The sequence below is a fragment of the Hydra vulgaris genome, chromosome 02 (assembly GCF_038396675.1).
Source record: "Hydra vulgaris chromosome 02, alternate assembly HydraT2T_AEP".
NCBI lineage: Eukaryota > Metazoa > Cnidaria > Hydrozoa > Anthoathecata > Hydridae > Hydra > Hydra vulgaris.
In genome coordinates, this window is record NC_088921.1 from 21,715,356 (window position 1) to 21,727,685 (window position 12,330).

At 29.2% G+C, this 12,330-nt stretch overlaps 1 protein-coding gene across 2 annotated transcripts in view; it reads left to right on the top strand.

Annotated features, from left to right (window-relative positions):
- Positions 1–12,330, top strand: part of LOC100209617 (kinesin-like protein KIF23) — a 56,391-nt gene that overhangs the window by 4,286 nt on the left and 39,775 nt on the right. For both annotated transcript variants that reach the window (XM_065790288.1, XM_065790289.1), the window contains exons 2-3: positions 8,786–8,872; positions 9,647–9,679. In XM_065790288.1, the coding sequence (XP_065646360.1) occupies positions 8,786–8,872; positions 9,647–9,679 (120 nt within the window). The remainder of the gene's footprint in view (positions 1–8,785; positions 8,873–9,646; positions 9,680–12,330) is intronic.

The following is a 12,330-nucleotide window of genomic DNA, read 5'->3' on the forward strand; positions in this document are numbered from 1 at the left end:
ACGATATAATTATTGGTGGAAAAGATGCCCAAGAGCACGGTAAAAATCTTAGTCGCTTTCTACACACAGCTAAAATCACCAACATTGAGATAAACGAAGAAAAGAGTAACTTCAAAAAAACTCATATCGAATTCTTAGGCCACATTATTGAAAATGGAACTATAAAGCCAGACCCAAAAAGATACGAAGCACTGATAAATATGCCTGAGCCAAGATCGTTAAAAGAGCTAAACCGAATGATAGGTTTATTTGCTTATTACGCTAAGTGGATACACAATTGCACAGCATTAACTCTCCCACTTACTCAAGCAAGAGACAATTTTCCAACAAAGGGTTTAACCCAACATGCCAAAGAAGCAATAAAAATACTCAAAAATAAACTTGTAGAAGCTTGTCTAGCCTCCCCTAATTTAAAAGTTTCATTAACAATAGAAACTGATGCCTCCGACTCAGCACTCGGAGGAACACTATTACAACTTGGCAGGCCAGTTGCCTTCTTTTCAAGAACATTAACTAATGCCGAAAGGAAGCATGCGATAGTTGAAAAAGAAGCGGCTGCCATAGTGGAGTGCTGTAGAATATGGAGGCATTTGATTAACTCAGTACCATATATTAATATAATAACCGACCAAAGATCCATTTCCCTTATTTTCAATAAACAGAATGCAACATAAATAAAAAATGAAAAATTAACTCGATGGCGTTTAGAATTAGCTGATATTAATTATACAATCTCATACAGGCCGGGGAACCAAAACATTGTAGCAGATGCCCTTTCAAGATGTTGCTCGATTGTAAATAACACTAAAGTGTTTTACAGTATCCATTCCCAGCTATGCCATCCCGGAGTTACAAGAATGATACATTACTGCAAAACCAGAAATCTACCATACTCCACCGCAGAAATCAAACAATTAACAAACCAATGTACAACTTGCAATGAACTCAAACCACGTTTTTATAAACCACCCACAGGTCGTCTCATTCAGGCAACAAGGCCTTGGGAACGCTTATCGATGGACTTTGTTGGACCTTTACAATCCACTACAACAAACAAATACATCCTCGTGGTGGTTGAGGAGTACTCACGCTACCCATTTGCATTCCCCTGTCAAGACATATCAGCTGAAACTGTTATACGACACCTTCTTAGCCTCTTTTCATTATTTGGTGCACCATCATCTATTCATACAGATCGTGGAACTCAGTTCGAAAGCTTAAAAATTAAAGTTTTTCTAGAAAAGAACGGAGTAATTAGACTAATTAGATTAAACTAGAACCACTCCTTACCATCCCCAAGGCAATGGTCAGTGTGAACGAATAAACGGAACAATACTAAAAGCTGTTAGTCTAGCTCTGAAAACTTTAAGTCTAGGAAAAGAGAAATGGGAAATAGTATTGCAAATGGCTTTGTCCTCCATAAGAGGACTTCTGTGTACGGTCACTAACGAAACACCCCATCAGAGGATGATGAACTTTCAACGCTCATCAATAATAGGCACTGTTTTACCTAACTTCTTAACAGAACAGGATTCCACAATCCTTTACAGACGTCAAGTATGAATGAAAGGAGATCCACTCGTTGACAGAGTTCAACTGCTAGAAACAATATCGCCCCACTACGCTCGAATAAAATTTCAAAATGGATACTGTTTCAACAAAAGACCTCGCCCCACTAGAAGACCTAAATCCCCCAACAGAATCAGTTCAACAACAATCCGGTGATTTGAACATTGAAGAGATGATCAACAATACCAGCAATTCAATAAACAGAAACCAAGAAGAACTAAACGAAACCAACGAAGTAACTTCAAGCCAATTAGTTGAGAATTCAATTATAGATAGTATCCCTTGTAATCAGTCACCTACAACAGCGGTACCTAGTCAGCCTATGCAGAAAGTTACTACTCCCGAGAATCTTACTAATATACCCTCAAGAACAGGACGCGTTACGAAGAGGCCAAAGTTTCTCGACGACTACTTTCTTTCCTAGTATAATATCAGAGGTTAAGTCTATACTCTCCTCCCTAAAACTTTCCTAATGTGGAGAAGACTGTTATAATTTAAGTAATAATGCAATATAATATTAATGACGTCACTTCCCGTCTTCTGAATATTACAGTTATTAGTAACGCTATTTATATATAATCTATTATACATACGGTTATTAGTTACGCTATTTATATACGATAGATGTTTGTAGTTCTTATATAGCCTTTTTCTTATATTTGATAAAAGCCAAAATATACATGAAAGACTTTTTAATTATGGTTTACAACAATACTATTATTATGGTTTTACTATTTTATTATGGTTTACAACAATATATAAACATACCTTTTCTGTACAAGGTTTTTCACTACCACATCCAATTTTTTTAGTTTTGCTTCTTTATACATTATATACTTAAAATCAAGAAAAAATGTTAGTGTGGCTTTTTTTTTTGCACCCCACTATAGAGTAATATAAGTGTTAGAGGTCGGCAAAAATTTGCCAACCTTGTTTCTATGTTTTATGGTAAACCCTTTGTGCCTTTTTTGCCAACCTAATGCCGACCTCTAACAATTTGAGGTTGGCAATTTATTGCCGAATTTATTTTTTATAATTCCGAGAGTTGTAGATATATGTACAGGGCTCAATTTAACAATCAGACATTGCCATCCCCTGGACCTTTCTTGAGACCTGCGAGAGGAGGGCAACAAGCCATTGTTGATTTTTTCAGTAAAAATAAACAATGGTTGGTTGCCCCCATAAATCAGATCTTAAAAACAGTCTGGGGCGGCTATGTCCGACAGTATATATATATATATATATATATATATATATATATATATATATATATATATATATATATATATATATATATATATATATATATATATATGTGTGTGTGTATATATATATGTATATATATGTGTGTGTGTGTATATATATGTGTGTGTATATATATATATATATATATATATATATATATATATATATATATATATGTATATATATATATATATATATATATATATATGTATTTCGTTTTCGAAATATATATTTTATAAAGTATAATATCTGACCAACAACAATTTGAACATGTTAACTCTGTTTTCATGCTAAATTAATTCCAATTATGCAAATAAATTCATGGTTAAAATAACATTTTACAATGATACTTTTTTAATCATGTGACAAATGAGAAAAACCGTAACTTTTGGAAGCATAAAAATGACTTGAATAAATTAATTTTAGTACTTGAGGTATATCTTAAATAAACATTTATGTGTCTACAACAATATTCATTCGCTAAAAGTTGATGAAAAAAAGAATAAAATTTGACTACTTTTTTATTTTCCACAGTGGGATTGCCATGGTGGAAAACGAAATACATATATATATATATATATATATATATATATATATATATATATATATATATATATATATATATATATATATACATATATATATATATATATATACTGTCGGACATTGCCGCCCCAGACTGTTTTTAAGATCTGATTTATGGGGGCAACCAACCATTTTTTATTTTTACTGAAAAAATCAACAATGGCTTGTTGCCCTCCTCTCGCAGGTCTCAAGAAAGGTCCAGGGGATGGCAATGTCTGATTGTTAAATTGAGCCCTGTACATATATCTACAACTCTCGGAATTATAAAAAATAAATTCGGCAATAAATTGCCAACCTCAAATTGTTAGAGGTCGGCATTAGGTTGGCAAAAAAGGCACAAAGGGTTTACCATAAAACATAGAAACAAGGTTGGCAAATTTTTGCCGACCTCTAACACTTATATTACTCTATAGTGGGGTGCAAAAAAAAAAGCCACACTAACATTTTTTCTTGATTTTAAGTATATAATGTATAAAGAAGCAAAACTAAAAAAATTGGATGTGGTAGTGAAAAACCTTGTACAGAAAAGGTATGTTTATATATACACTAATATTTATTTAAATAAAATCTTTAAAAAACAGATTAATACAAGCACACTTAATATTTTAGAAAACAACTAACAGATATAGAAATTGGAAGAATTTTTTAAGCTGCTGACCAAGGAGAGTCTCACAGAAGCATCGGAAAACAATTCAAACGACAAAACTAAACTATTAGTAGATTAGTGAAGAAATATAAACACACTGGTACAGCTGAAAGGTCTGTTGGATATGGGAGAAAGCCTAAAACATCTAAATAGGAAGATCGTTATATTCTTAATGCTGTCAAAAAAGATCGTAAAATCACATGCTCTGAGATAACACTAGAATTGAACCTTACTAATATCTCAAAATGAACAATATCTCGTCGAATGAAAGCATCAGGGGAGTTTTTTGCTGGAAAGCAAATAAAAAAATCTTTTGCTAGTGAAATCAAACGCAAATTAGTTTTTTTTATCTCCAACTGAGGTGATTTTGCATCAGACATTACTATATCAGAATAAACTTTTATCAGAAATGTAAACTGATGACTATTCTTGCTGACAGAGTGCTGATTCATACCATTTACTGCTGTTTCAATAACTATTGTATTTTTTTAAAATATAAAATAGTATGATTGTATCTTTAGGTTTTATATTTATTAATTTGCTAAACAAAACCTTCTATACCAGCTTGAGTTTTAATGTACTACCATTAATTCACTACGCAGTGGGCTCGATATTAGAGTTGTTATTGGGGCAACATTAAAAGTCATAGCTTTTACTAAAGACTGAACACATAATCTAGACAGTTTTCTAAGGTTCTTATGCATAATGTTCGTGAATAGAGGAATTTGATGTATACAATGTTTCCGGTTAATTACATAACTGTGAAGATCACTTAATCTGTTGGATAATACTATATTGAATATGAATGCCTTTAATCATTTTAATATGAGTGTAGTTGATTAATGTAAATGTATATAATCAGGGTGGTCAGCTTGTTCATTTTCCATTTTCTTTTATTCTTATGAAATTTTTCTGACTTTCTTATAAAAAATCTATTAAAACTTTAACATACAAAGCAACAAAAATAGCAACAAAAAATCTCCAAAAAAATAAACTTGCTTCAAAAGTGCTCTCATTGACTTTTAAATATTGATGTTATTAAGTCTTTTAAATCTTTTCATAACTATTAATACTTTTTGTACTGCGCTGAACTCTTTTATTCAAACACAAGTGTAAAGTTTTTACAATTACTTTAATTTTTTATATTTTTTCCAAAACTAGGTCTTTTGCATTTGCTGTTAACTTTCTTATTATTTTCTGTTGATTTGTCACTACTTCTTGTTACAAATGGCAATATTAGGTGTCTCTAATATGCATCTCGGATGCTAAATTACTATTACTTCAAAATTTACTCCTACTTAAAAATATTCAATCATAATGTTGTTATTTATTAAATTACAAAAGATTTTTAAAAGCAATACGAATTGAAAAAGCTTATAAGAATTTTTGTTGTTATCAATCTGAATATAAAATTTGCAGAATAACATAAAATATGTACATAAAAGTTTTTAATAGTAATTAAAGTTTATAAAAATAATGAAAACTTTTATTTTTACAATATAAAAATTATTTAACTAATTTTTCTTTCAATCGTTTTTCAAAAAGAAGATAAAATTTTATTTAAGGATATAAAAAAAATGCAAAAAACACTTTCAAAGTGTTTTTATATTTTCAAGTTATGCTTCCTTATAAAGTTTTAATCTTTTCTGCCTACAAATGTGCGCGCATGTTGTTAAAAAAAAGGATGTGACGTTGCACAAATTTATTTTAAAAATTGTTATAAAAAATTTATAACAATTTTATTTCAATTAAACAACCTTGTTAAAGAGACAAAAAATTATTTTCACATTCAAAAAAAGATAAAAGAAATCAATATCTGTTTAGTTTTCCATTACCATGGTGTTTAAGTTACTTTAATTATATTAATTACTATTGGTCACTCATTTTTAATTTAATTTGAAATGCAACTTAGTAGTTAGTTTTACAGTAAGTATGGATTCGTGTGATTTTGGAAAAATGATACTTGCCATTAGAGTTAGGACTATTTATAATACAATAATATTGGATTGTAATATAACAGAAATAATAAAAAAATTTTTAATACAGAAATACAGAATACAGAATTTTTGAATTACATTACATTTTTGAATTACATTACATTTTTGAATTACATTATTTTTGAATACAGAAATAATAAAAAAATTTCGGTATTGTATTGCTGTGATGAAAAACAAATACTTATTGTATTTGTTTTTCATCACAGCAATATTGTATTGTATTGTTTTTTTTCTAACAATACAATAAAATTCGAGAACTATTGTATTGTTTTAATGAAATAAAATTACAATAACTATTGTATTTTTTTGATGAAAACAATTACTATAACTATTGTAGTGTATTACTTCACATTAAAGTAGAAAAGTTAACATATTTAACATATTTATATTCATCTCTGACAAACTTATTATTATTTTTGCTATTTTTTATTTATGGATGTGCAATATATTGCAAATTTTTTTTTTACATATTTAGATTTCGCATCACCTATCTTGTTATGTATTTCTAAGCTCTAAATGGCCGCAAAATATTGCCTGTCTGATGATAGCCTTACTATTATGAAAAATATTATTCATAAATTATTTTATTCAGCCCTTTTATTTTTTCCTCTTGATTTTAATGCTGCAAAGGAACTTAAAATATATATGAAAATTAACTTTAGTAACACAAACAGTTAAACATTAATTCTTCTTAAATAAAAATGTTAATGTATTTTATTACAGTAACAATATATTGTTATTGAATTACAAAAACAAATTACAAAAAAATATTTATTGTTATTGTTGTGGGTCATTACAATACATTTTTTTTCAGATATTATTGTTTTATAAAGATGAATTGCAATACAATATTTATTGTTATTGTATTACATAATTACAATAGTTGTAAATCACAAGTATTGTTATTGTTTCTAAATTAAGTTAATACAATAAAAATAATTATTGTTACTGTTATTGTTTTCATTACAATTACAATAACCTACATTACAATTACAATCCTAACCCTACTTGCCATAAACTAATACATTGTAGAAAGGCTGATTTAAAAAGTTTTGATTGTTATAGAAAGATGCCAAAAAATAATTAGTTTAGAGATGTGGAATAACAGATGACAAAATTTTAATCTGCCATCATCATGATAAAAGTTAGAAAGTAGAGCAATTCCTGGAACAAGGAGCTATCATTATTTAATCAAGAAAAAATAGCAGGGGCTATTCTAGATGTTTTTGACAGTGCTGACCATATTAGGGCGTTGCTTTGGACATCACCTAAATCAAAAATTGAGGACTTTTTTTTGTTCTGCAATATTTCTACTAAATTTCTCAGGGACAGGGGAGTCCTGCCCCCGAAATTTTTTTCCTGGAATAGCCCCTGTATAGATACTATTAGCTTTAAACGAACAAGTGAAGATGTTAATACAACAAGAATTTTTTCTTTTTATGGTATTTCAAGTTCCCAAACAATCGGCAAACTAACATCAATAGATTAAAATTTTATGAGCTAATTCTGAGTAAATACTGCACTGATGCATTTCTTTGTATTGGTATGATAAATGAAATTTTCTCATTGAAATCTTTTCATGATGATGGCAGATTGTTAAAATTTCAATCCACTATTCTGCTACAAAAAAATCATTCACAATATTCCGCTAAAAAAAGTGGGGTCTGTGCCCTGTTCCTCATAGGAATCCATATACTTGCAGATCAAAATGCTTAAGTTTTCTGAAAGATCAATGAATATAGAATGATGTGTAAATTTTTATACTTTTTTGATATTATCAAGGCCGCATAAGTTTCTTGGGCATTGAAAACAGGTATATAAAAAATTGCCTAATTTTATTTAAATTGATAAATACACTTGTATTTAATAACTTATTAATAATTTTTTATATTTCTGATCATTTTATTGGATTTGTTGCCCCTGAAAATAGCCATGTACAAGTTTTTAAGGAAAAAAAATCAAATATTTTTAAAGTTTTGTAATTGAAACCTTAAAATAAATGTTTAATTCTGAAGGGCTAGAGGGACTTGTTCAATTTCTGCTAAGGGTAAAATGGTCATATTTAAGGATCTTGGAGTTGGAGGCTAAAAATTTCAATGAATTCTTATTTTACTAGATGTTCTCTGTATAAAACTGTATAAAAATCAGCAAAATCTATGATGTATAGTGGCCTGGGTCAATTGACAATGAATTACCCTTTAGTAATTTAGATATTAGTTTTTGGTGTAAGACTTTATATTTTTATTACAAGTCTTTTACATATTGATGTTTAAATTTTATTTTGTTTATTATCTACTTTTTTTTATTAGTTTATGGCAGCATTATCATTGGTAAAGAGATTAAAATATTTCATAATAAAATTATTTTGCCACATAAAAAGAATTAATTAATTTTTTAAAGATGATAACATTACACTACTATCTTGTACCTGCATACATATATATAACCAATTAACTTATAGGTTTATTAAATTTATTTTCAGAGCGGCAAAGAAAATGTGTAAAAGCGCAAGTATTGTTAAGTAATTGTTCAAATTTAAAACTATTTAAAGAGAAAAGCATAAATCACAGTATGATTTATTTGCTTCAAAAAAGTTTAAAAAAGAGTAGAACAAAAAGTTAAATAAAAGCAAAAGGTGTTACATCTACTAGTGTAAAGTGAATATTAAACTGAATATTGTTGTTAAAAGTATAAAAGTGAAAATAGTTTAATCGTTATTTCTAACTTAGTTTTTGTTGTTTAGGTTTTTTGTAGAATCAGGCCATGTTTTGATGGTGAAACATGTGTAGAAATCATTGGAGACAATGTTGTTCAATTAAATGCCCCAAAAGTAAGTTTTTTATTTTATTTGATTAAATCTTCAGTTATTTTCTTGTTCTAAAAGTTAATTTTAACTAAGCATAGGCCATCGTGTTTACTAATTATTAATTAATTAGTAAACATGATGCCTTTATTCATTGTGCTTGAGTTTTTTATATAATAGCTATAGTAAATGTTTATTCAGCTATTTATTTTCTTATGTCTCAAAAAGTTTTTAGCTAGAGTACCTTGCCTTTTACCTGCCTATATAGTGATAAGACAACATGGTATAGTATATATTAAATAAGTAAAAGAAATCAGAAAATCTGAATTCAGGAAATCTCTGCTCAATTCTTTGATTTAGTTAAACCGATAAAAGCAAAATCTTTGAAAATGTTCGAAAATCAAAACAACAACAAAATATGAAAGTTTTAATGAGATCGAAGTGATGACATTACTATATTGAATATCAAAATTTTCAAAATATATATATGTTTTTGATGAGCATAAGCCAATCACATTATTTTTTTAAAATACATTTAAAAAATGTACTGATATTGCAGTCAAATAGAGTTAACATTTGTTTAATTTGTAAATAAATAATAGTTTATAAAGTTTTATATGCATAAGTTTGTGTCTCTGTCATATAATGGTACTAGTAGAATTTTATTCAGATATTAAATTATTATGCATTATATACAGACAAGTTTAATTTCGAAAAATTCTTAGATTTTTTAATTATTTAGAAAAAAATATATGTGGTTTTATAATTTAAATTAGTTATATCACACAAATTTATGTTTAGAATTTGAAGACTTTGACAGGTCGTGTTGAACAGGTATATTATTTGTTTGATATTCTAATTGTAAAGCCAGCTTGTTACATTTTATAGCAGGATTATAAGCTTGCTTTGACGTTGAACATGCATGGTGGAGAATATGAACATCAAATAAATACATTTTTTTGTTAATTGGTGGTTCTTTTTTTTTGAATTATTGCAATTGATACTTATCTAAATTGTGCTTAAAATATATCATGTCCTTAAAGCAAGACTTTTTGTCCTCTGAAAGATAGTTTATGTAAAAGATAGTAGATTGGCAATACAAACATTACATTGGTATAGGTGTGGTATGCTTATTCTATATTAGATGGTTTATAAGTAAGAAAAACATTATTAAAAACTAGATGGCTTTTAAATGCGTTTAACAGCAAGGTAACCAGGTGTGTCTATTATCTCCGCAATATAAAGATAGACAACCAAAGCGATTCATTAAACAGAGAATCTCTTTCTTCATGATAAATAATATAACTTCAGACCAACTCTTAGCATACTTGTTTGCTGCTCTGCTGTTGAAGACCATGGAAGAATTAACAGCACTAGAAGTTCCAGAGGACATTTCGTGCAAAGAATTAGTGCCATAATGGGAAACTCTGGAAGTATGAAAATCATTGTTAATCTCACGGTATGAATTTGGTAAATGGCAACGAAGAATGCAAAAACTATATTAGATGCGACATGTTAATCTGTGAATGAAGAAGTAAATGAAATGGCAAATCATATACAAAGACAAAAAAACAATGTTACAACTGTAAATCATTGAATCACATTGCATGTGAATGTGCTTCTTTATGTTAGAAATCCTTGCTTAAACATGTTGTGAAAGACTCCTACAAATGTCAACAAGACCAGGAAGTTTTAAATGGGCCATGTTTGCATTAAGTATTTATGCAAGAACTCGTTCCGAAACAATGCTACCTGCTATCAATTTGGTAATAAATCGAAGAAAAGCTACCGCCCTTTTTGGATAATTGTTGTGGATACAATTAACACCAAGTAGTTTCTGCCGTCTAATTTTAAAGTAGTCTGTGTAGTAGATGTTGCAACAATAAGCAAAATAATTTGATGTGAAGAAGTTTGTGTAAAAATACACCACCCAACAAATAGGTGCTTAGTGGATGCATTTTATGTTAGGATGAAGTAATAAACAAATACGACATGAGTATGGGTATGGACTTTATAAAGACATGCGATGGACTAAAAATTGGCACTGGAAAATTGAAATTCTGTACTTCTTAGATTAAGTTGTCATTGACGTATTGCAACAATTAAAATCAGAACAATCAAAGCTTATTTTGATGGCAAAAAATGAATTGTAAGTTGGAAATGGGAAAATGAAAGAAAATAACTTGAAAAACAGAACGAGTCAGCATAACATATCTGACCAACATTGTGAGGCTTTTAACAACGAAATAAATGATCAAAGAAGGCATACTCATTAAATATCATAATGAAATTATTGGTAAAGCTAAAGGTGTGTTACTGCTGATGTGCCTCATTCAAAAAAATAAAAAAAATAAAAAGAAGATAAGACCTGTGCTTGAATATCGCAGGCTTAACTCGTATATAAAATGCTCTAGAAGAAATGCAGATGTCAAATGATGCAATAAGAGATAAGACTCATAAGTAAAAATAGCAATAACTTGGTGGTGGACCTTAAACAAGCATATCTACAAATTCATGTGCATAAAAGGCATTGGCCTTACCAAACTGTCATTTATAAAAATCTTCTAACAGTTTTGTTGGCAATTTATTGCCAAATTCATTTTTCTTAATTCCGAGATTTGGCATTAAGATTAGAAGTCACAGTAAATCCATTAACAAAGGAAATGTTTTGAAAGAGAGGAAACAAGTTTTCTGTTATTAAAACTGTGCTAACCAAGAGGGGTATATTTTCGTTATGCGGTTTTCTGGTTGCTAATCTACCAGTTGTAGGATGGTGGAGACTTGCATGCAGCTATATAAAAAGATGTACAAACGAAGTAGGTTGAGATAAGCCTATTATGAATAAGTATGTTATTTAAATGATGCATGAAGTTGTAGATAAATTTATGGGAGATTCCAAGAGTATAGAATTATGTGCGCGTGCTGGTAACAGCTTCAACAGAGACACAGTGAAACTGTTGTTGCTGAATATGATTCAATTGATCCTAATGTGTCTTCGTGGGATAAAAGAAATCTTGCTGTTAGTAAAGTATGGAAAAGAGTAGTCTGCAATTTTACTCATTTTAATTCATTGCTATATTGATACCTGTATTGATTGTGGCCCACACTATCAATACACGTTATGGACTCCATTAGGCGACGAAAGTGCAGCAATAGTTGTTCAATTGTTAGAAACAATATGGTCATCACTTAGGCCTCCTTCTGAAGTTCTCATAGATAATTCCAAGTCATTTAGATCTCAGATTTTGTGAACCATGGCATCAAAATGGGAAATATAACTTATCTATTGAGCTGTTGAAAAACCATCAAGAAATGGAGTTGTTAAAGAGTTCGTAGGATGGTAAAAAAAATTTATGCAAGAGCAAAATGTGGTATACCCATGTCTGTATCTTGATCAACAACATTCCATCAAAACATATTATACCTTTTGAAATCTATAGTCAACATTACAAACGCATTCAAATTTCTGGAATCAATAAAGTCGA